The 22,867-nt window shown below is 41.6% G+C and overlaps 1 protein-coding gene across 3 annotated transcripts in view; it reads left to right on the top strand.

Moving 5' to 3' along the window:
* Window positions 1-22,867, top strand: part of HNF4G (hepatocyte nuclear factor 4 gamma) — a 160,817-nt gene that overhangs the window by 116,489 nt on the left and 21,461 nt on the right. For all 3 annotated transcript variants that reach the window (XM_089661063.1, XM_089661062.1, XM_089661061.1), the window contains exons 2-5: window positions 4,596-4,767; window positions 8,618-8,712; window positions 11,229-11,335; window positions 16,762-16,917. In XM_089661063.1, coding sequence (XP_089517189.1) covers window positions 4,622-4,767; window positions 8,618-8,712; window positions 11,229-11,335; window positions 16,762-16,917 — 504 coding nt within the window. In that variant the 5' untranslated portion in view covers window positions 4,596-4,621. The remainder of the gene's footprint in view (window positions 1-4,595; window positions 4,768-8,617; window positions 8,713-11,228; window positions 11,336-16,761; window positions 16,918-22,867) is intronic.

The following is a 22,867-nucleotide window of genomic DNA, read 5'->3' as shown; positions in this document are numbered from 1 at the left end:
CCCTCATGAGTATACAAAGGAAACAGAGCAGGGCGCCAGATTAGTGTATGGTGAAAAGCAACACTTTAATGCCATTTCTCACTTGCATCTGAAATACCTGTAGACTGCACCAGGGGTCAGAGTGGTGGTGTGATATACAGCTCACCGCAATCTGGGTGGACTGATAGGGCTGCAGGGTATAAGCAGGGACCAGCTGCAAGATGGTAAGTCGGCGGTGTCTCTCCTCTCACTAACAGGAAGGCAGACTGGAGAACATGACAGGTTGGGGGGGGGGGTGTACTGCAACGTGTTTCCAAGGTCCTGCCTCCTTTTTCAAGCCCCTTTGAAGAAGGAGGCAGGACCTCAGAAACACGTTGTGGTCTGCCCCTTCCCCCCACAGCCTGTCCGGTTCTCCAGTCTGCCTTCCTGTTAGTGAGAGGAGAGACACCGCTGACTTACCATATTGCAGCGGGTCCCTTCTTGTACCCTGCAGCCCTATCAGTCCATCCAGATTGTGATGAGCTGTATATCACACCACCACTCTGACACCTGGAGCAGCCTACAGGTCTTTCAGATGTAAGTGAGAAATGGCATTAAAGCATTGCTTTTCACCATACACTAATCTGGCGCCCTGCTCTGTTTCCTTTGTATGTCAATCAAGACCTGACTGCACGTTTTTTGAAAATGTATAAACAAGAATGTAGAGTCAAGAGTGTAAATGAACCTAAGGTGGCCGATTTACTAAAAGAGTTAAGAATCTTCACTCAATTGTGTGAATATTCACTTTAGTTATCCAATCTTGCGCAAAATAATTTCTGGTTTACTTTGAATACCCAATTATGTGCAGATGAAATAAAAAAGAACAGACATTTTGCCTGATTGGATGCCTTATATGAATATTAACTCAATTGAGTAGAGAGTCTCAATTAGGAAAGTTGCAATTTAGGTTTAAAGGAAATTCTGAGCCTTCCTTTGCTAACTTCTCTTTTTAAAGATACATGTTTCCTGGCTGTCATTTTGCACTTTATAAGCCACTGAATACAGACAGACAGGTAACTAACATTTGCAGGAGGCAATAGCACATCATCATGTATCTCTAAGTAGCTTTCCGTTAAGGGTAATATATTTTATTTCTTTATTGCAGAATACATTAGTCATAAACATAGTTGCCAACATTTAAAAAAAAAAAAAAAAAACTTCCAGGGGCTTTTTTGCTATGGAAAAGCTAGCCATTGCAGGTGGAGAATGTACTTCAATTAGAGGTGGGAAAATTATTTAATATGGGTGTGGCTCTACAAGATGTATATCATTAACCTAATGGCATACTTTAATTACCATATATGAGAGATCTGTAGGTGTCATGGTTTAAGGGAAACAAAAACACTGGCTGTAACAGTAAACACATACAGTACATTGATCCCAAAGTTTAAAAAAAAGGGCTGCTGACATTAACTACATAAACAATCATTCTGCACTGTAAAGAATTAGTGGACAGACATGAAACACATAAAAATAAATTTTTTCCATGCAGGAGAGGAGTGTGGAGGATATGATGGTGGGCAATATGTTCAGGAGAAGAGTGTGGAGGGTATGACAGTGGGCAGTATGTGCAGAAGAAGAGTGTGGGGGGTATGATGCTGAGCAATATGTGCTGGAGTGGTGTGCAGGGGGTATGATGGTGAGCAGTGTGTGGAGGGTATAATGGTGGGCACTGTGTGCAGAAAAGTGTAGAGGATATGACAGCAGGCAGTATGTACAGGAGAGGAGTGCGGTGGATGTGACAGTGAACAGAAGGTGAAAGAGGAGTGGGGAGGGTATGGCAATGAGCAGTATGTATAGGAGAGTAGTGTGGAAGGTATGAAAGTGAGCAGTATCACAGGAGAGGAGTGTGGAGGGTGTTATAGAGATTAGTATAGACAGGAGAGGAGTGTGGAGGGTATGACATTGAGCAGTATGTACAGGAGAGGTTTGCGGAAAGTATGATGGCGAGCAGTATAGATAGGAGATGAGTGTGGAGGGCAGTATGTGAAGGGGAGGAGTGTGACAATGAGAAGTATGTAGAGGAGAAGATTGCAGAGGTTATGACAGGGAGCAATATGTACAGGAGAGGAGTGTGGAGGATATGACAGTGAGCAGAATGTGCAGGAGAGGAGTGTGGAGGATATGACAGTGAGCAGAATGTGCAGGAGAGGAGTGTGGAGGATATGACAGTGAGCAGAATGTGCAGGAGAGGAGTGTGGAGGATATGACAGTGAGAAGAATGTGCAGGAGAGGAGTGTGGAGGATATGACAGTGAGAAGAATGTGCAGGAGAGGAGTGTGGAGGATATGACAGTGAGCAGAATGTGCAGGAGAGGAGTGTGGAGGATATGACAGTGAGCAGAATGTGCAGGAGAGGAGTGTGGAGGATATGACAGTGAGCAGAATGTGCAGGAGAGGAGTGTGGAGGATATGACAGTGAGCAGAATGTGCAGGCGATGAGTGTGGAGGATATGACAGTGAGCAGAATGTGCAGGAGAGGAGTGTGGAGGATATGACAGTGAGAAGAATGTGCAGGAGAGGAGTGTGGAGGATATGACAGTGAGCAGAATGTGCAGGAGAGGAGTGTGGAGGATATGACAGTGAGCAGAATGTGCAGGAGAGGAGTGTGGAGGATATGACAGTGAGCAGAATGTGCAGGAGAGGAGTGTGGAGGATATGACAGTGAGCAGAATGTGTAGGAGAGGAGTGTGGAGGGTTTGAAAGGGAGCAGTGTGTGCAGGAGGGGAGTGTGGAGGTTATGAAAGCAAGCAGTATATGTTGGAAAGGAGTGTAGGGGATATGATGTTGGACAGTAAGTGCAGGAGAACCGTGAAGGGGGCAGAGAAATGGTTAAATAGTGAAGAGTATAATCGAAATGTTACTGTGCACCTCTAGATAAACAATAAAGCTCAAAGAAAACAGCCTTCTGTTAATGATACTGTACATATAAGCATCCCCTAGGTGCTCAGTGTATGTCCAAATAATGTGAAGATTAATTTATGACCATTCCATTTAATCCTGTGTTAATCCAAACTCTGTACAATCAAAAGTGTAAACTCACCACTTTAAAGCAAATCTTCACTCTTTCAATCAACATTGACCTTTTTAATCCGTATGCTGCTAGCATTAGTAAATTGATATGCAAGTACATCATAATAACTTGTTTTAAACTTTTTTGTTTTAATTTCTTCAGTTACCTCTTGGTTTCCAAGCCTAGGGAAGTGATGCCATTTATTCCAGTAGTCTTCAGGAGGGGAGGAGCTAAGCACCCCCTCTTGCCTGTATGCCTAAGCTAAGGGCAGATGGATTCAAAGGCGTAAATACTATATGAATCATCTGCCCTTACTCAAGATGGCCACATCTAGAAATGCTAGGCGGTGTTTTTTAAAACTGATTTCTCAGCAAAATAAAGCATGAAAACATGGCTCGGTGGATGACTTTGCTTTGAATATTAACAATTAATAAAATAGCATTGTTGGTTTGTGGTGCTCAGATGCAGTGTAGTTCCGCTTTAAACCAAACAGTCTAACTGTGAGTAGATATGAAATAATAGCTCTCGATAAACATAAATTAGTCTCTAACTGATCAGTATTCCTTCCTAGAGTTGTGCTACCATGCAAATAGCAGTGAACACCATGCTCCACTCTATTTGAGGTTTGTTATTTGGTATCTACTCACTATTAGAGTGTTTAGATCATGTGGTAAGCTGACACGTTTGTCTGTACAGAATTTGGATTAACACAAAGTTAACTTCAATAGTCATAAATTAAGCTTCATATTATCTGGGTTTACTGGGCAGAAGCACACATCACAACTGACTGCAGATTCAGCCGACTACCCCACACACTCACCCCCTCTTCTGAGTCTAACCCTCCTTGTCATCTTAACCTCCTCTCCTGTGCCTGCAAAGACATCCCTCCTGACATGATACCATTTTACCTCCCCACATCAACTCAGCTCAGCTCATGTCCCTCCCTGCAGGATCTCCGTGGCTGGGCAATGTACTTTAATCCTGCCTCCACGTAGTGTTGGCAGTAGTTATGCTCTGCTTCTGGGTTCTTTCACCGACAGCATTGGAGATGGGGTGAGGATCTGAATGAAAGAATGAAGATTAGATGCCTAAGAGGGCACAGAATGAGAGTGCCAGATACTGCTAGGGAAGATAGAAAGGAGAATCCAGACCTTGAAAGCAATGAGACTGCTGCTGTCCCCACAGCCCTGATCCCAGGACTGATCTGTAAAGGGACAGTTTACCCAAAAGCATGACTGTCCTGGCCAGGGGCGGACTGACAACTCATGGGGCCCCTAGGCAATAGGGGATCATGGGGCCCCTGTGTCCTTGCCCAAACTCAAAAAAGCCTATGAAAAATGTACCAGGGGCATCTCATGGGGCCCCCTACTGACCCCAGGCCATCGGGCAGTGCCCGAGTTTCCAAATGGTCAGTCCGCCCCTGGTCCTGGCAAATCTGGGAGAGTTGGCTTGTATGCATAAATAAAATATCCAAAAAAAGGTTTATACACTGGGTAATGGTGGATTATTAATTGCTTCAATATAACTTTATTTATCAAACTTTAAAATGCTTGCTTTTTCCTTAGAAAGTTCCCCTGCAGAATCAATCAACATGAATGGAATTGACAATGGGATTAACAGTGTATGTGCAATTTGTGGAGACCGAGCTACAGGAAAGCATTATGGAGCCTCCAGCTGCGATGGATGTAAGGGGTTCTTTAGACGTAGCATCAGGAAAAGTCATGTTTACTCCTGCAGGTATTTTACTTCTTTACTCACAATATTATCAGCCAAACATGAGCCATGTTCGAAGCATTGCACAGTAAGCTAAACCAATTCATAAATGTTTACTCAAAGTACCAAATAAAATGCATTTGTAAACTGCTACTGCCATTCAGGAAACATTTCCCTAAACACATTTAGAGTGTATTTTCAGGAAAAACATTTTCCTTTTTTTTTCTCACAGTAAGATTGTTATTGAACAAATTTTGCAATTACAAGATTAAGCAAAGAATTATGCATTTAGAAAAGAAAATGGATGTGGCTGTCCAGAAATTAGGAATAAAACATCAAGTAGAAAAATACCAGCAAATGTATTAGAAAAATATTTCACAAAATAAAATAATAAGGTGATAATAAAGCAAGTAAGTACACTTACATATCTCATGACCTGTCCATTAAATGGTCTTAATGTAGTAATAATAAGGGTCGGTATATGGTTTGACAGTATTCAAGAAAGTATAGAGTTAAAATTAACTTTTTCTTTAGTTTACTTAGTTTAGGTTTGGAGTTTGCATGCGTTCCCTTGGGTGGATTTCCTCCAACATTCCAAAAACACGATTGTAGGGTAATTGACTCCTGTCTAAATTGGCCCTAGTATGTTTATGTATGAATGTGAGGGATTCTTAGCTACTTGAGGGCAGGAACTGATGTGAATGTTTAATATATAGGCAAAATGCTGCATAAATTGTAGGCACTGTGTAAATACAGTACCTGTAATAAATAATATAAGAACTAGTCAAAGGTCAGATTTTATAAAAATCGGAATCACTGCCCTTGAAATTTTATAGCAACACAGTATTATTTACCAGGGGAAGTGTCCCCTCAATGTCAGGCTATCAGGCTTAACTTCTGCCTCAAAAAAGGAAATAAACAACCAGCAACGCTAAAGGTGAATAGGGATTTTAAGTTTATGAGTCTGTACAAACTGTCTCAGGTAATGCCTCTGTTCTGTATCACCAAACCCAAGAAGAAACTGACCACGAGGATCTCTGTACCATATCGGCCTTGTTGCCCACTTCAAATTGGGGGAATCCTAAAAATAGACTGAAACAACCACAAAAAGAGAGTATCAGCCTAGTGCATTATCTTGAGACCATTTTATTGTAAAGGAATAAAAACCAATATACTCAATTAAGTGAACAAACTGCATGAGCATGAAAGCAATCCAGTCTTGATATTAGAACAATGCCCATCCACATAGATGTAGCTTATGCGTTTCAAGGACAGTGTAACCAACACACCATGGTGGGGAATTCCTCTTCCTGCATTTTGTGACAGATACATTTGGTTTAACCAGATACTGTTGTTTGTGAAACTATTTTATTCCTTGTGAAACTGTTATTGTGCTGCACATCTAAATTAATTTGTATGTTAAGTTAAATTTGTGTGTGCAAATTTTGCTCTTTGGAGAATCAAAGATTAATTTGGTGGGGTATTATTATTATAATACAGAATTTATATAGTGCCAACAATTTGCTTAGAGCTTTACAATATAAAGGGAGACAATACAGCAACCATACAGTCCAATACAAGAGGGTTAGGAGGGCAATGCTCCTGGGAGCTTACAATCAAATAGGCAGGAGCTGGTAGAACAAAAGGTAATAATTGTGGGGGATGAACTGATGGAAGAAATATAAGATTCGGTTATTAGCTGAAGGCAGGATAGGCGTCCCTGAAGCAAGTGCTAAATCTTTGCTGCTGACACCTTTCTGCTGAGTGTTTTTTCCTTTCTTCTCCAATGCTGATTGACAGGTAGGGACAGAGGAAGACTTGGAGGAAACTGATTGGCTGTCACCACAGTTGAAGAGGACCTGTCCCTGGCAACCTTCAGGCAGGAGGGCTTCTTGTTGGTTAGTGGAGCCAGGATGGTATCTAATTGACTTGTGGGTGTTTGACAAGGAATGCAGGGACCTGCGTGTGGTACAATTGAGTTTCTGGGGACCAACATAGAGAGCAGGCAGCTGGACGTGAGATTTAAAGTGAGTCCAGGTACTTGAGCTGCCAGAGCAGCATCTGGAAGTTGACTCTGCCCAGGATAGATCACATTGATTAGAGTCTGGGGAGATGGCTCAGGATTCTGTAGCCTGTGGCAGGAAGCCTTTGTGTGAAAGGGTTCAGGACTTAGAGCTCTGATTGTTTTCTGAAAGGAGTCCAGGGCCATGTGCTGCAGTGCAGGGCCATGTTGTGCACAGGAGAGATGCTGTATGTACTGTTTTTAGATCATTTAATGCTGCTGAGAGACTAAATGGCTGTTGTGTTGCATCTAGAAGACTGTACTACTGTTCCAGAGTGTTCCAGCTGTCAAGCATGCTATTCTGGTGAAAGGCTGCTGATGTTTCCTGATCTTCATATAGAGGACCACTAGTTACTGCTGCTTAATGCCAGCTGAAGAAAGACTATCTTTCACTTGCCATCACCGGACTGCCAGGAGCCTCGATACCAGTTAGAGGCCTTCTTAGTCACTGACTTTTCCTGTTGATTCTTAAATAGGTGTTGGACTGCCCCTTCCCTGGGATTACAAATTCTCCCACTGGGCCCCAACAATGATGGGACTGCACTTATTATAACTTCAAACTGTGGTTTTCTCATATTGCTATCTTTATATCATCTGATACCTAAATACCCTGCTTCTTTTCCAGTGCTTTACTGCAATAAATAAAGCCTATTCTAAAAAGCCCCAGGTATGCCAGTGTCACTCAGTTGAGGTAAGGGTGAGTAATTACAGGCACAGGATAAAGCACAGGGCAGCTCACCCCCTTTGGGGATGGCGTTACACCTATTTCCAAAACGATTTGTGAGTAAATTATCCTACAAAAAGAAAAGATGGCCGTGTGCACATGCAGTGATTGGTAGGCATGACCAAGAGTGATCTTGTATCTAATGAGACCTTCTCCACCACATACATTTAAGAATTATGCTGTCATGTAAATATACTCACAATAGAATTTCTCTGGCTCTCTTTATTTTATGAATATGGGCTAATGGTGTGCTGAAACCAGTGCTGATATTCCTTATCTCTCCTGACACTTCCCAGGAACTCTGTATTCCATAGTGATGACTTCCTAACACTGAATTCACTCATATTCCTGACAGAAGCCAGGAAAGCCTCACATCATCTGCAAAGACTTTATTTGCGCATCATGCAAATCTTATCTGACCGCTTAGGTCTGAAGGGTCAGATGACAAATTGGCCTTATCAGAGGGGTATCACCAGCCACGTATTTGCCTAATACTTCATATATCTTGAATCCAGAATATAGATTTGCTCATATCTAGTAAGAGCTGAACTGGCCAGCAAATGTTCTGGTGGATTTACAGTCTTGATGCATACTGAGCTACAAACATTGGGGTTCAGGGGTACATTTAATTACCAATGAGCTAGATCCCCTAAGCAGACTCTAGAGTGCAATTGAATTGCTAATGAATAAAAATGCTTCAGCACCACTTTCCAGGTGCAGGCTGTGGAGTCACTGCATGTACAACCACTATTCTTTTGGTTACTGATGGAGACATAATTGAAAATGTAGGAAAATATAGGCATAGATAGGTAGAAGGGAAATGTTGGCATAAACTGCTGAAGGTCAGAAGCTGTTAGATTCAGGTAAGTATGCACCTGGTGCAAGGGAGGGTGAGATACTTTTGATCAGAGGTGTTAGGCAAGGTAAGTATACATTATATGAAGAATATGTAAGCAGATTCTATAAAAATATTACCCAGTTTGAATAGTTGCACAATGTATAATTTGGCTTAAGTGTAGATACCAAATATATCTTCTTGTAGAACTCCTAAAATAATGACCCATCTTTTATTTTTCTCTATGTTCCAGGTTTAGCAGACAGTGCGTTGTTGACAAAGACAAACGGAATCAATGTAGATATTGTCGTCTAAGAAAGTGTTTTAGAGCTGGAATGAAAAAAGAAGGTAATTTGTGTTGCTTATAGCACAAATTAAGGTTATAATTAGAGATGAGCGAATCGAACCTGGCGAAGTGGAATTCGTTTCGAATATTAGGAAAAATTTGATTCGCGCAGAATCCGAATATTAGCAAACTTCGGATGCACGAATCGAATTTTCCCCGATCGGCCGATTTTCATCCCTTCTACAGCCGGCAAAAAGTGTCCCTGCAGAGAGCTCCGCTATTTCTGACAGTTCTCTGACAGTTCCTTCACATTTACAGCAGTTGAAACATTGTATCTATTTGTTTCCATTTAGGATACAGATGTTTTTATTCGGAAACAAATAGATACAATGTTTCAACCGCTGTAAATGTGAAGGAACTGTCAGAGAACTGTCAGAAATAGCGGAGCTCTCTGCAGATACACTTTTTGCTGGAATGGAATTCTTCTTCATCCTCATCCTACTTCTTCTTCTTCTTCTTCTTCATCCTCATCCTACTTCTTCTTCTTCTTCTTCTTCTTCTTCATCCTCATCCTTCTTCTTCTTCTTCTTCTTCTTCTTCTTCTTCATCCTCATCCTACTTCTTCTTCATCCTCATCCTACTACTTCTTCTTCTTCTTCTTCATCCTCATCCTTCTTCTTCTTCTTCTTCATCCTCATCCTACTTCTTCTTCTTCTTCTTCATCCTCATCCTACTTCTTCTTCTTCTTCTTCTTCATCCTCATCCTACTTCTTCTTCTTCTTCTTCTTCTTCTTCATCCTCATCCTACTTCTTCTTCTTCATCCTCATCCTACTTCTTCTTCTTCTGCTTCTTCTTCTTCTTCATCCTCATCCTACTACTTCTTCTTCTTCTTCTTCTTCTTCATCCTCATCCTACTTCTTCTTCTTCTTCATCCTCATCCTTCTTCTTCTTCTTCTTCTTCTTCATCCTCATCCTACTTCTTCTTCATCCTCATCCTACTTCTTCTTCTTCTTCTTCATCCTCATCCTACTTCTTCTTCTTCATCATCCTCATCCTACTTCTTCTTCTTCTTCTTCTTCTTCTTCATCCTCATCCTACTTCTTCTTCTTCTTCATCCTCATCCTACTTCTTCCTCTTCTTCTTCCTCATCCTACTTCTTCTTCTTCTTCATCCTCATCCTACTTCTTCTTCTTCTTCTTCATCCTCATCCTCATCCTACTTCTTCTTCTTCATCCTCATCCTCATCCTACTACTTCTTCTTCTTCTTCTTCATCCTCATCCTACTTCTTCTTCTTCTTCATCCTCATCCTACTTCTTCTTCTTCATCCTCATCCTACTTCTTCTTCTTCTTCTTCTTCATCCTCATCCTACTTCTTCTTCTTCTTCTTCTTCTTCTTCATCCTCATCCTACTTCTTCTTCTTCTTCTTCTTCTTCATCCTCATCCTTCTTCTTCTTCTTCTTCTTCTTCTTCTTCATCCTCATCCTTCTTCTTCTTCTTCTTCTTCATCCTCATCCTCATCCTTCTTCTTCTTCTTCTTCTTCATCCTCATCCTACTTCTTCTTCTTCTTCTTCTTCTTCTTCATCCTCATCCTACTACTTCTTCTTCTTCTTCTTCTTCTTCTTCTTCTTCTTCTTCTTCATCCTCATCCTACTTCTTCTTCTTCTTCTTCTTCTTCATCCTCATCCTACTACTTCTTCTTCTTCTTCTTCTTCTTCTTCATCCTCATCCTACTTCTTCTTCTTCTTCATCCTACTTCTTCTTCTTCTTCATCCTCATCCTACTTCTTCTTCTTCTTCTTCTTCTTCATCCTCATCCTACTTCTTCTTCTTCTTCTTCTTCTTCTTCTTCATCCTCATCCTACTTCTTCTTCTTCTTCTTCTTGCCATGGGCCCCTGTACCGCCTCCTCATGCTGCTGCCAGGTCCAGAGTGTGTCATGGGTCCCTGTACGGCCTCCCATTGCTGCTGTCTCCATCGTTACACTCTGCCATGTGCCACTTTCAGGTCTCCTCACACTGCTGGTGGGTTCCATTTTGTCATAGGGTGCTGTATGGCCTCCCATTGCTGCTGCCTCCACCGCCACACTGTGGCTCCACACTCTGGTTTTGGCCCCGTGACTGCCCAAATGAGTGAAGTGTGCGGTGATTCTAAGATCGACGGCACTCATCTGCATGTCATACTGACTGACAGTATTATTTCTCTTCCCCAGCAGACTCCAAGGGCATTTAAATTAAAGGTACAGTGTTCTGCACTAATATAAAGGCTCTCTGAAGCCTAGAAACCCTTTTAATAAGTTAAATTTGCAGCGAATAAATTCGCATCAAATCAAATTTATTCCACAAATTCGGCGAATCAGCCGAATCGAATTTTTGAATAATTCGCTCATCTCTAGTTATAATACGTGGGTAACAACTGGGTCATAATAATGACAGCAACAATGACAATAGTGACAAAAATTGTATCCCTGTCCATTTTTCCCTTTTCCAGTTTCAAACCATGCCATAGTTACAGTCTACAAATTTTTTAAAATGCATACTTTTGTTTCTCATATTTTTATAATTTTCTAAACCAATCAGCTGTTCAGAATGAAAGAGACCGAATAAGCACAAGAAAAAGTGGATTTGAAGGAAGCAATATCACATCCATTAATACACTGGCACAAGCAGAAGCTTTGTCTCGTCAGGTACAGAAAATTATATTGTAAATGGAATGTATGTTACGATAATAAGGTCTGATGAGCCCCATACTGAGTGGAGAGAATGATGTTTCACACAGTACACATTGCCACCATCCCTTTTCCAAAATTCACAAGTCTGTGTCAAAATGACCAGATTATGACCATGACCAGGCAGAGCACTGTCACATTCCATTTAACCTCCGTACTGTAACAACCAGCTTAAGCAGATCCAGCGTAAGTTGAATGAACAATACGTTTGTACAGCCTCAAGAAACTTCTAATTAAGGCCTGTCATAAAATTGCCATGTGAAAAGACCTCTAGTGGAGTTCTCAACAGGCTTTAATGTATCTTGGACTTACCTGGTACATGTTCCCCAAGGCAGTTCCCAACCATGCCATTTGTTTGACAATTAGCCCAGAAAATGGCCATTTCTGTTTTTTAGCGTTCAGCTGCCATTGACTTTAGTGGGGTTCTGATTTGGCACCTGTACTTTAGTCATGTTCTGCGAACCTCCCTCAATCACTGCCCAGGTACATTTGGCTCATCCCTATTTAACACTCCTCAGCATACTCCTCCAACTGATTTATCTATGGCCAGCCTTAATGAATTGATAAGTGGTTCTTTGGACTCCTTTTTGTTGGTGAACTAATATGGCAAAATGGACATTCCTTTACCTGCTTATCTTTATATTTGATAATGTAGTCCAGCAAAGCCTTTACTGCTTAAAAAATGTAAAACTTTTATTTATTCTATTGCATTGACATGTGATACTATATTAATCTTGGCCAATGTTGCTTGAGGAGGAGCTTGCTTTATTTTGAATATTTGAAATTCTTTATTAAAAAACACAAATTAGGTAAATAATTTCTTTCACCACAGAAATAAAAAGAAACAATTCACTCTTTGATTTTAAATATTTTTTTTGCCTATATAGGTCTACCTTGTTAAAGTTTAATAAGCTTTCCTTTGCTGACCTTCAAGGTCATTGAAAATAAAAACACCTTGGAACTGTCATAAAAGTTTCATGTGACTTTTGTGAAGTTAATCTGCATTTTGTTTGCTGGTATTGCACTAGAGGTAAACATAGTAGCAGTCTATACCTTAATGATAAATGTATATCATATACTACTATTATTATTATTATTTCTATCATTACTATGTTATTTGAAGGCAGTTGGGGAGGAACATTTATTTCTATGCACACTAAGTTAAGAAGTTAAGTCTCATTTTCAAAGTATTCTTCTCTATTCCTTGTTACAAATAATACAAGCTACGCCTAGTTACAAATAAAAATCTATGCCTTTTTACAAATAATATTAAAAAAAAATCTGTGTGTGTGTGTATGTATGTGTATGTATATATATATATATATATATATATATATGTGTGTGTATATACCGTATATGTGTGTGTATGTGTATGTGTGTATATATGTGTATATAGGTGAAACGCCAAAAATTAGAATATCGTGCAAAAGTTCATTTATTTCAGTAATGCAACTTAAAAGGTGAAAATAATATATGAGATAGACTCATTACATGCAAAGCAAGGTAGTTCAAGCTGTGATTTGTCATAATTGTGATGATTATGGCTTACAGCTCATGAAAACCCCAAATCCACAATCTCAGAAAATTAGAATATTACATGTAATCAATTAAACAAGGATTGTACATAGAACAATAACACAGGTCTGCAATAAATTTTTTTTCAAGAGCTGTTTTGGTTATTCCACGGGTTATTCCACATAATCTTTATGTTTTTTGGTGCGCTGAATCCGAAAATGACCTCCATTGTGTCATAGGACATCACATTTCCTGACAATTTAGGAAACTATGTTAAATAAGGCAATAACTCAAAATAAATGGAAATAGACTTATAAAATTAAAGTTTTTACAATTTTTTCATGAAAATCCTTTTTTGAACTGAAATGAGCTCACCCACACACACTAAACTTGAATCTTCTTCCCTGTGAGGCTCCTCTTGGTGCATTTACACTTGTGAGTAGCATCTGGAATGTCTCTCTGAAGCATCCAACAGTAGTCTGCCATCATTGTAATGCTCCATTTTCCCTGGTATTTCCTTTCCATCTCTTTAATGTCTTGGTGGAATCGTTCACCTTGTTCCTCACTCACAGCTCCCACATTTTCAGGAAAATAGTCATGGTGGGACTGGAGGTATTTGCACTTTCAAACTCATCAGGCAACCTAAAGCTTGAAATGCTTTCAGCATTCGTCCGACAATCTTTTTGTAGTGAGGATCTTTGTTATTGCCTAAAAATTTCTGTACGACTTCTTTAAATGCAATCCAGCCTTCTTTTTGAGGATCCGTCATGGTATTGACAAACTCTTGATCAACTATAAGCCTTCAAATGTCTGGTCCGACGAACACACCTTCCTTCAATTTTGCCTCCGAGAGGCCTGGAAACTTGGTGACCAAGTATTTGAAGCATTCTCCATCTCTTGGAAGTGATTTTACGAATTGCTTCATCAATCCCAATTTTATGTGGAGAGGTGGTAGAAGTACTTTATGGGAAGGTACCAAAGTTTCTCGGAGGACATTTTTTTCACCCTTGGCTGCCAACTCTTCTTGGTCCAGTGATTTTGCCAGTCTCGACTGTCCCATAGACACAGAAAACAAGGGTATTTGGTATCCCACCCACTAGATTCTTCAGGAAAGATTAACCCCTTCTACCATTAGAAGCACAGACTCAGGGCTGAGGCTTACACATACAGCATGCTGCTGAGTATCCCAGTAGTCAGACATGTCACTCAGAGCAGCACTTGTATTCACCCCCTTTGCAGGTGGGGAGGGGCAGAGATTGTTTACCTGCAAATAACAACAAAGGGCCAGAAGAGAACTAGGGAAATGAAATAGAATTTTTTTCCCCTAAAACTTGCTTAGCTTATGTATATATTGCTGACCATCAGATTTACAGTGCTATATTTTTTTTACATAACTCGGACAACCCCTTTTAGGTTTTTTTGTGGTGAGAGTGAGTCTGCGTGACTATAGACTTTGAGATAGTCTGTGTGAACGTCATGTGTCTGAGCAGTGGTAGGCTGTATCCAGATGAGTAGTTAGGATCCTGTGTTTGCAGTTAGATGCCCAACGTGGCAAGACTTTATTTTCTGTTTTTGTTTTACTTTTGCTGTTTTGGATATCTGCACATAATTACAGACCTTGTAAATAAAGCAAAACTTGTCTCACCAAGTTCCTGCTGTTGTGCCATGCCTTTTTCACCGTGCTCTAACTTATCCAGGAGGGTCAAGCACAACCCGCTACTGCGCTAATTTCCCATTTGGCCCTAGTATGTATGTAAGCTCCTTGAAGGCAGAGACTGATCTTAATGTCTATGTAAAGTGCTGCGTAAATTGTCAACACTATATAAATGTCTGTAGCAATAAAATTAGAACAGTAATAAAACTGGGAAACATCTTTAGAAACTGGAGACGCCAGGTCACCCTATTATAAAGAGCAATGCAATTAAAAGGAATGAAGGATACTAAAATAAAAAAAAGTTGGTCAGGTGAACTGTCAAAGTCATGCACCTGGTCACACTTCCAATTATGAAGCTCTTTTTGAGGTGATAATCAAAGAGAACTCTATGAGTTATTGCAGGCTTCATTTTATGACTAGGCTGCAAAATGTAGGCTACTTTATGGAGCAACCTAGCAGATTTATAGCAGAGAGTGGATAGCAATATTCACTCTCCATTATAAATGACCCCGTTAGGCTTCTGTCCCATCCAGGGGTATATGTAGGTACCAGGGGCGGACTGACCATTTGGAAACTCAGGCACTGCCCAGGGTCAGTAGGGAGCCCCATGAGATGCCCCTGGTACCTTTTTCATAGGCTTTTTTGAGTTTGGGCAAAGACATAGGGGCCCCATGATCCCCTATTGCCCGGGGGCCACATGAGTTGTCAGTCCGCCCCTGGTAGGTACTTAAACAATGTTAGCAGTTTACTAATTTACATTTAATTAGTCTGGAGGGCATATCACAGCAGGTAGGAGAGCTGGGAACTTGGTTTCAAAGCATTAATTACCTGAGGAGTAGAGAGTGTTCATTTACCAACAATAATGTCCACTTTTATTGGGGAAAAAGATGAAGCTGTCTTCAATTTTAATACACAATCATGAAAATTTTAAACTAGCAAAAGACAAAATGTTTGATTTACCTGATTGAACAATTAAGGCTAGGTAAACCTTCAAATTGCAAAATGAATATGACATCTTAGTAAATCAAAAACCATTAATAAGTTTTACTTTCTGACCTGACTGGTTGGCCAGAATGTCCTTCATAAACCCTTATGGTTGAACATTCAAGTTTGTGGTATGTCAATGAATATTTCTGCCCAGGGGCGGACTGACAACTCATGGGGCCCCCGGGCAATAGGGGATCATGGGGCCCCTGTGTCCTTGTATGAACTCAAAAAAGCCTATGGAAAAGGAGCATCTCATGGGGCCCCCTACTGACCCAGAGCCCTTGGGCAGTGCTCGAGTTTCCAAATGGTCAGTTCGCCCCTGTTTCTGCCTAATCACTTAGGAGAAGGGAAGCTACTAAGTGTGTTCAGTGTGTCCGCCAGCCCTTTTTTTATTATCTCAGTTTAATTGGCACAGTTACCCATACAGAGGTCAAAGATAGGGTCGACATTTGTCTTAAGGCTAAGACAGGCAGGGGGCTCTTTAGTGGATACTCATGGAACATCTGTGACTGCATTTTAGTAGTTGTAAATGTGTTGGTTTGCGGTACTTGTAGATTCAGATATGCTTTTTGACCCAATAAAGCTGTGGCCTTGCCCTTTGCAACACATAAAGTAGTTTGGTGTAATTTTTCAGGCAATGTCATCATAGTAGGTTACATAATGGATCACGTTATGCCTATGCTTCTCAGCAGTCATAGCTGCTTCAATCGGAGTCCACTTACACAAGTGTTTTACTGTGTAAAAGATTTTCTCTAATCCCAATCAATAATGTTTTCAATCGTACATCAAGTGTAGATTTGAAATACTTCTGCATATCTTTGTAAATGCAGTTGGGACCATTTATGCTCCACAGGCAGGGTCTCTGTTATGGATACATTATCTATCTATCTATCTATCTATCTATCTATCTATCTATCTATCTATCTATCTATCATAATAATAATATTATTATTATTCATATGTGTTCATTAGTGTGTATCCGGAAATGTATACAATAAAAGTTACCATTAGCTTTCACACGCTCTGTAGTAATACTGTGAAGTGGGAGCAGGCTCCATCTATTTGCATGTTGAAAGAGAATCCATAAAGCCAGCAGCGTTTTCAATTATTTGCATGATTGCTTCTGTGGTTTTTGTTTAAAAAACAGGGTAAGGCGCAGGTAATTCTTTATGAGAACTGTGTTTTTAATATAGTCTATTCATTTTCTTTCTGTTTTTAACATTGTTAGATCACTGCCCCAAGTACTGGTACAAGTACTGACATAAATACAAAGAAAATTGCCAGTGTTACTGATATTTGTGAATCCATGAAGCAGCAACTGCTGGTCTTGGTGGAGTGGGCAAAATACATTCCTGCTTTCTGTGAGCTTCCTCTGGATGACCAGGTAAGAAATGTGTAAATAAATAAGATTAGGCTTCACTGAATCAACAAGACATTCAAAGTTAACAATGCAATTCAAATAAGAAAAATCCTTACACTGTAATTCCTTTATACTTTATTATAGACATTTTGGAAATGTAAAATGAAAGAACATTAAGCAGTTATCTATAACATTTGTTCAAAATATTTTTAAATCTCATTTTGCTATCCTTTTTAGTATTAAAGCGGTATTAAACCCAAAGTCAACCATTTATTATACTACAGTTTACCAACTTTTATATGTGGTGACTGCATAAGTTTTCTTTTTTCCCTTTTATTGCCCTTCCCTTACTGCCTGGTGATCTAGGCAGTAAGTCTATTATTTTTCAACAGAACAAGCTGTCCTGCAGATGTAGTAGTAGCAGGGTTGAGACAAACCATTTACCACTGAGAGGGGTGCTTGCAAAGATCAGCTTTTATTTATTAAAAACCTTTATCCCAAAAGAAAAAAAAGCTGTTGCTGTAACTGATGAAAAAGTGATAGCTGGAATGTAAATTGGATGTAAATCTGCTAGTGCATCTAACATTCGACAATCTCCCAGACAGACAATACTATTTTCCACAGGTGTTTTTGCTGCTCCTTCACCCAGAGTGGGAGGGGGGGCACTCAATGACAGTAAGGGTATTGCTGGCCAGATCACCAGGTGAATACAGAGGGGAGAAAAAAAGGAAACTAATGCAGCTACCACCATCTAAGGATTAGTAGGCTGAAATACATTCAATTTTTTGGTTTTGGGTTTAATACTGCTCTATGAAAAGCATATATTTTAAGTATAGGGAAACATTGTGGTTAATTTGAAGCAAGAAAGACTGTTCACTTAATTAAAAAGATTGTTTAGTTAGCTTAGTGAATGAAGAAAGCTTGGGCAAAATCGTTGTCAGTAGAGATGAGCGAATCGAAGTATCCGAAGTGGAATTCGAGTCGAATATCGGAAAAATTTCGATTCGTGCCGAATCCGAAAAATAGCCTAATTCGGACGCGCGAATCGAAATTTTTCAGAAAATGGCGGCTGACATGTGCGGCGACGGAGCGGGGATGTCTGGGAAGGCGCGCAGACAAGGCGCGCTGACCCATAATGCATTCCTCAACTACATGTGATCGCATCAGCCTATCAGCAGCCAGCCAGCCAGCACTGTGTAATGGTCGAGCTATAAATAGCGGCCATTTTGGAATTCTTCATTTGCCTGCAGTTATTGAACAGAGGCAGACCGCTCTGTACTAGGGACAGGGACAGAGTTAGGGCCACAGAAACGATAATTGGGGACAGAGAAAAGTTACTTAGGGACAGAGAACCATTACTCAGGGACACAGACTTGTTAATGAGGGCCACAGAATCGTTATTTAGGGACAAAGAAACGCTAGTTAGGGCCACAGAATTCATAATCAGGGACAGACAGAATTGTTACTCAGTGCCAGAGAATTGTTACTTAGGGCCACAGAAACGTTATTAGGGCCACAGAATTGTTACTCAGGGACAGACAGAATTGTTACTGAGTGCCAGAGAATTGTTACTCAGGGACAGACAGAATTGTTACTGAGTGCCAGAGAATTGTTACTTAGGGCCACAGAAACTTTAATTAGGGCCACAGAATTTTTACTCAGGGACAGACAGAATTGTTACTCAGTGCCAGAGAATTGTTACTCAGGGACAGACAGAATTGTTACTGAGTGCCAGAGAATTGTTACTTAGGGCCACAGAAACTTTACTTAGGGCCACAGAATTTTTACTCAGGGACAGACAGAATTGTTACTGAGTGCCAGAGAATTGTTACTCAGGGACAGACAGAATTGTTACTGAGTGCCAGAGAATTGTTACTTAGGGCCACAGAAACTTTACTTAGGGCCACAGAATTGTTACTCGCACAGACACAGAATTGTTACTCGCACAGACACAGAATTGTTACTGAAGGCCACAGAACTATTACTTAGGGCCACAGAATTGTTACTCGCACAGACACAGAATTGTTACTCGCACAGACACAGAACTGTTACTGAGGGCCACAGAACTGTTACTTAGGGCCACAGAATTGTTACTCGCACAGACACAGAATTGTTACTCAGGGCCACAGAACTGTTACTTAGGGACAAAGAAACGCTAGTTAGGGCCACAGAATTCATACTCAGGGACAGACAGAATTGTTACGGAGTGCCAGAGAATTGTTACTCTGGGCCACAGAAACTTTACTTAGGGCCACAGAATTTTTACTCAGGGACAGACAGAATTGTTACTGAGTGCCAGAGAATTGTTACTCAGGGACAGACAGAATTGTTACGGAGTGCCAGAGAATTGTTACTCAGGGCCACAGAAACTTTACTTAGGGCCACAGAATTTTTACTCAGGGACAGACAGAATTGTTACTGAGTGCCAGAGAATTGTTACTCAGGGACAGACAGAATTGTTACGGAGTGCCAGAGAATTGTTACTCAGGGCCATAGAAACTTTACTTAGGGCCACAGAATTTTTACTCAGGGACAGACAGAATTGTTACTGAGTGCCAGAGAATTGTTACTCAGGGACAGACAGAATTGTTACTGAGTGCCAGAGAATTGTTACTCAGGGACAGACAGAATTGTTACTGAGTGCCAGAGAATTGTTACTTAGGGCCACAGAAACTTTAATTAGGGCCACAGAATTTTTACTCAGGGACAGACAGAATTGTTACTGAGTGCCAGAGAATTGTTACTCAGGGACAGACAGAATTGTTACTGAGTGCCAGAGAATTGTTACTTAGGGCCACAGAAACTTTACTTAGGGCCACAGAATTTTTACTCAGGGACAGACAGAATTGTTACTGAGTGCCAGAGAATTGTTACTCAGGGACAGACAGAATTGTTACTGAGTGCCAGAGAATTGTTACTCAGGGCCCCAGAAACTTTACTTAGGGCCACAGAATTTTTACTCAGGGACAGACAGAATTGTTACTGAGTGCCAGAGAATTGTTACTCAGGGACAGACAGAATTGTTACTGAGTGCCAGAGAATTGTTACTTAGGGCCACAGAAACTTTACTTAGGGCCACAGAATTGTTACTCGCACAGACACAGAATTGTTACTCGCACAGACACAGAATTGTTACTGAAGGCCACAGAACTGTTACTTAGGGCCACAGAATTGTTACTCGCACAGACACAGAATTGTTACTCGCACAGACACAGAACTGTTACTGAGGGCCACAGAACTGTTACTTAGGGCCACAGAATTGTTACTCGCACAGACACAGAATTGTTACTCAGGGCCACAGAACTGTTACTTAGGGACAAAGAAACGCTAGTTAGGGCCACAGAATTCATACTCAGGGACAGACAGAATTGTTACGGAGTGCCAGAGAATTGTTACTCTGGGCCACAGAAACTTTACTTAGGGCCACAGAATTTTTACTCAGGGACAGACAGAATTGTTACTGAGTGCCAGAGAATTGTTACTCAGGGACAGACAGAATTGTTACGGAGTGCCAGAGAATTGTTACTCAGGGCCACAGAAACTTTACTTAGGGCCACAGAATTTTTACTCAGGGACAGACAGAATTGTTACTGAGTGCCAGAGAATTGTTACTCAGGGACAGACAGAATTGTTACTGAGTGCCAGAGAATTGTTACTTAGGGCCACAGAAACTTTACTTAGGGCCACAGAATTGTTACTCGCACAGACACAGAATTGTTACTCGCACAGACACAGAACTGTTACTGAGGGCCACAGAAACTTTACTTAGGGCCACAGAATTGTTACTCGCACAGACACAGAACTGTTACTGAGGGCCACAGAACTGTTACTTAGGGCCACAGAATTGTTACTCGCACAGACACAGAATTGTTACTCAGGGCCACAGAACTGTTACTTAGGGACAAAGAAACGCTAGTTAGGGCCACGGAATTCATACTCAGGGACAGACAGAATTGTTACGGAGTGCCAGAGAATTGTTACTCAGGGCCACAGAAACTTTACTTAGGGCCACAGAATTTTTACTCAGGGACAGACAGAATTGTTACTGAGTGCCAGAGAATTGTTACTCAGGGACAGACAGAATTGTTACGGAGTGCCAGAGAATTGTTACTCAGGGACAGACAGAATTGTTACTGAGTGCCAGAGAATTGTTACTTAGGGCCAAAGAAACTTTAATTAGGGCCACAGAATTTTTACTCAGGGACAGACAGAATTGTTACTGAGTGCCAGAGAATTGTTACTCAGGGACAGACAGAATTGTTACCGAGTGCCAGAGAATTGTTACTCAGGGACAGACAGAATTGTTACTGAGTGCCAGAGAATTGTTACTTAGAGCCACAGAAACTTTAATTAGGGCCACAGAATTTTTACTCAGGGACAGACAGAATTGTTACTGAGTGCCAGAGAATTGTTACTCAGGGACAGACAGAATTGTTACGGAGTGCCAGAGAATTGTTACTCAGGGCCACAGAAACTTTACTTAGGGCCAGAGAATTTTTACTCAGGGACAGACAGAATTGTTACTGAGTGCCAGAGAATTGTTACTCAGGGACAGACAGAATTGTTACTGAGTGCCAGATAATTGTTACTCAGGGCCCCAGAAACTTTATTTAGGGCCACAGAATTTTTACTCAGGGACAGACAGAATTGTTACTGAGTGCCAGAGAATTGTTACTCAGGGACAGACAGAATTGTTACTGAGTGCCAGAGAATTGTTACTTAGGGCCACAGAAACTTTACTTAGGGCCACAGAATTGTTACTCGCACAGACACAGAATTGTTACTCGCACAGACACAGAATTGTTACTGAGGGCCACAGAACTGTTACTTGGGGCCACAGAAACGTTAATCAGGGACACAGAATTGTTACTGAGGGCCACAGAACTGTTACTTAGGGCCACAGAATTGTTACTCGCACAGACACAGAATTGTTACTCAGGGACACAGAATTGTTACTCAGGGACACATAATCGTTTAATTAAAGAGTATGTCAGACAACATGCAGAGGAGTGGCAGAGGAGGCAATGTTTTAGGAGCGAGCAGACGTGGCAGCAGAGGAAGGGGTCGAGGCAGCACTATTCGCAGCCAGAGGCCAGTGCTCCCGGTGTCATCCAGCGGTCGTGTCTCCACCGACAACCCTGCCGTCGTCGATTGGTTGGCTCGGTCGTCTTCCTCTTCCCAGGTCACCTCTGACACCTACAGCCAACGGTCGGTGGGTACGTCAGACACAACCGTTAGTTGGCATGGCCCGGGACCAAGCCCACTGAAATCACGTGTCCTCTACCTGCCCCTGTCCTTTGGTGTTCCCTCACCAAGTGAAGTATCGCATGCTGTGGGCTCAGCCCCACTGTACAGTGAGGAAGAGCTAACAGAGGGCGGTCAGGAACGGGGGGAGACATCCGCCTTTTCAGCAGCCAGGCAAAGAAGTAGTGGCGAGGAGAGTGGCTCGGTAGCCGGTCTAGAGACAGGTCTGTCTCCTGACCCAGACGCAGCCGAGGGGGCTAGTAGTGAGGCGGAGACCCTACTTGATGATGAGGAGGTTGATCGCACTTGGCAGCCTCGTCGTCATCAGGCAATTTCTTCCGCATCATCAGGAGAAGAGGGTGGCAGCTTGACAGCGAGCAAAACAGTCGGTGGGTTGCCCAGGAGACAGCAGCAGGGTCGCAGCAGTGTCAGTGGAGCCAAACGTCCACGGAGTAGAGCACCAGCTCCACTGCAGCCTACCACCACGGCCAGTAGTGGTGCCGGTGTGCACGGAGGAAGCAGCAGTCAGCCAGTGAGGAGTATCGGGGGCAAAGTTTCCTACTCGGCGGTGTGGCAATTTTTCGTCAAGCCGCCCGAGGAAGTAAACGTAGCCGTATGTCGACTATGTGGCCAGAAAGTCAAGCGTGGCCAGGGGGCCCATGTTGGGACTACAGCGTTGCGGCAGCATATGCAGCGTCGCCATTTGGTGGCCTGGGAAAACCGTGATAAA

The sequence above is a fragment of the Staurois parvus genome, unplaced genomic scaffold (genome assembly GCF_062004578.1).
Source record: "Staurois parvus isolate SC_StPar_1 unplaced genomic scaffold, SC_StPar_1.0 ptg001302l, whole genome shotgun sequence".
Lineage (NCBI taxonomy): Eukaryota > Metazoa > Chordata > Amphibia > Anura > Ranidae > Staurois > Staurois parvus.
Note: the sequence above shows the minus strand (reverse complement) of the source record. Positions and strands in the feature narration are given on the sequence as shown.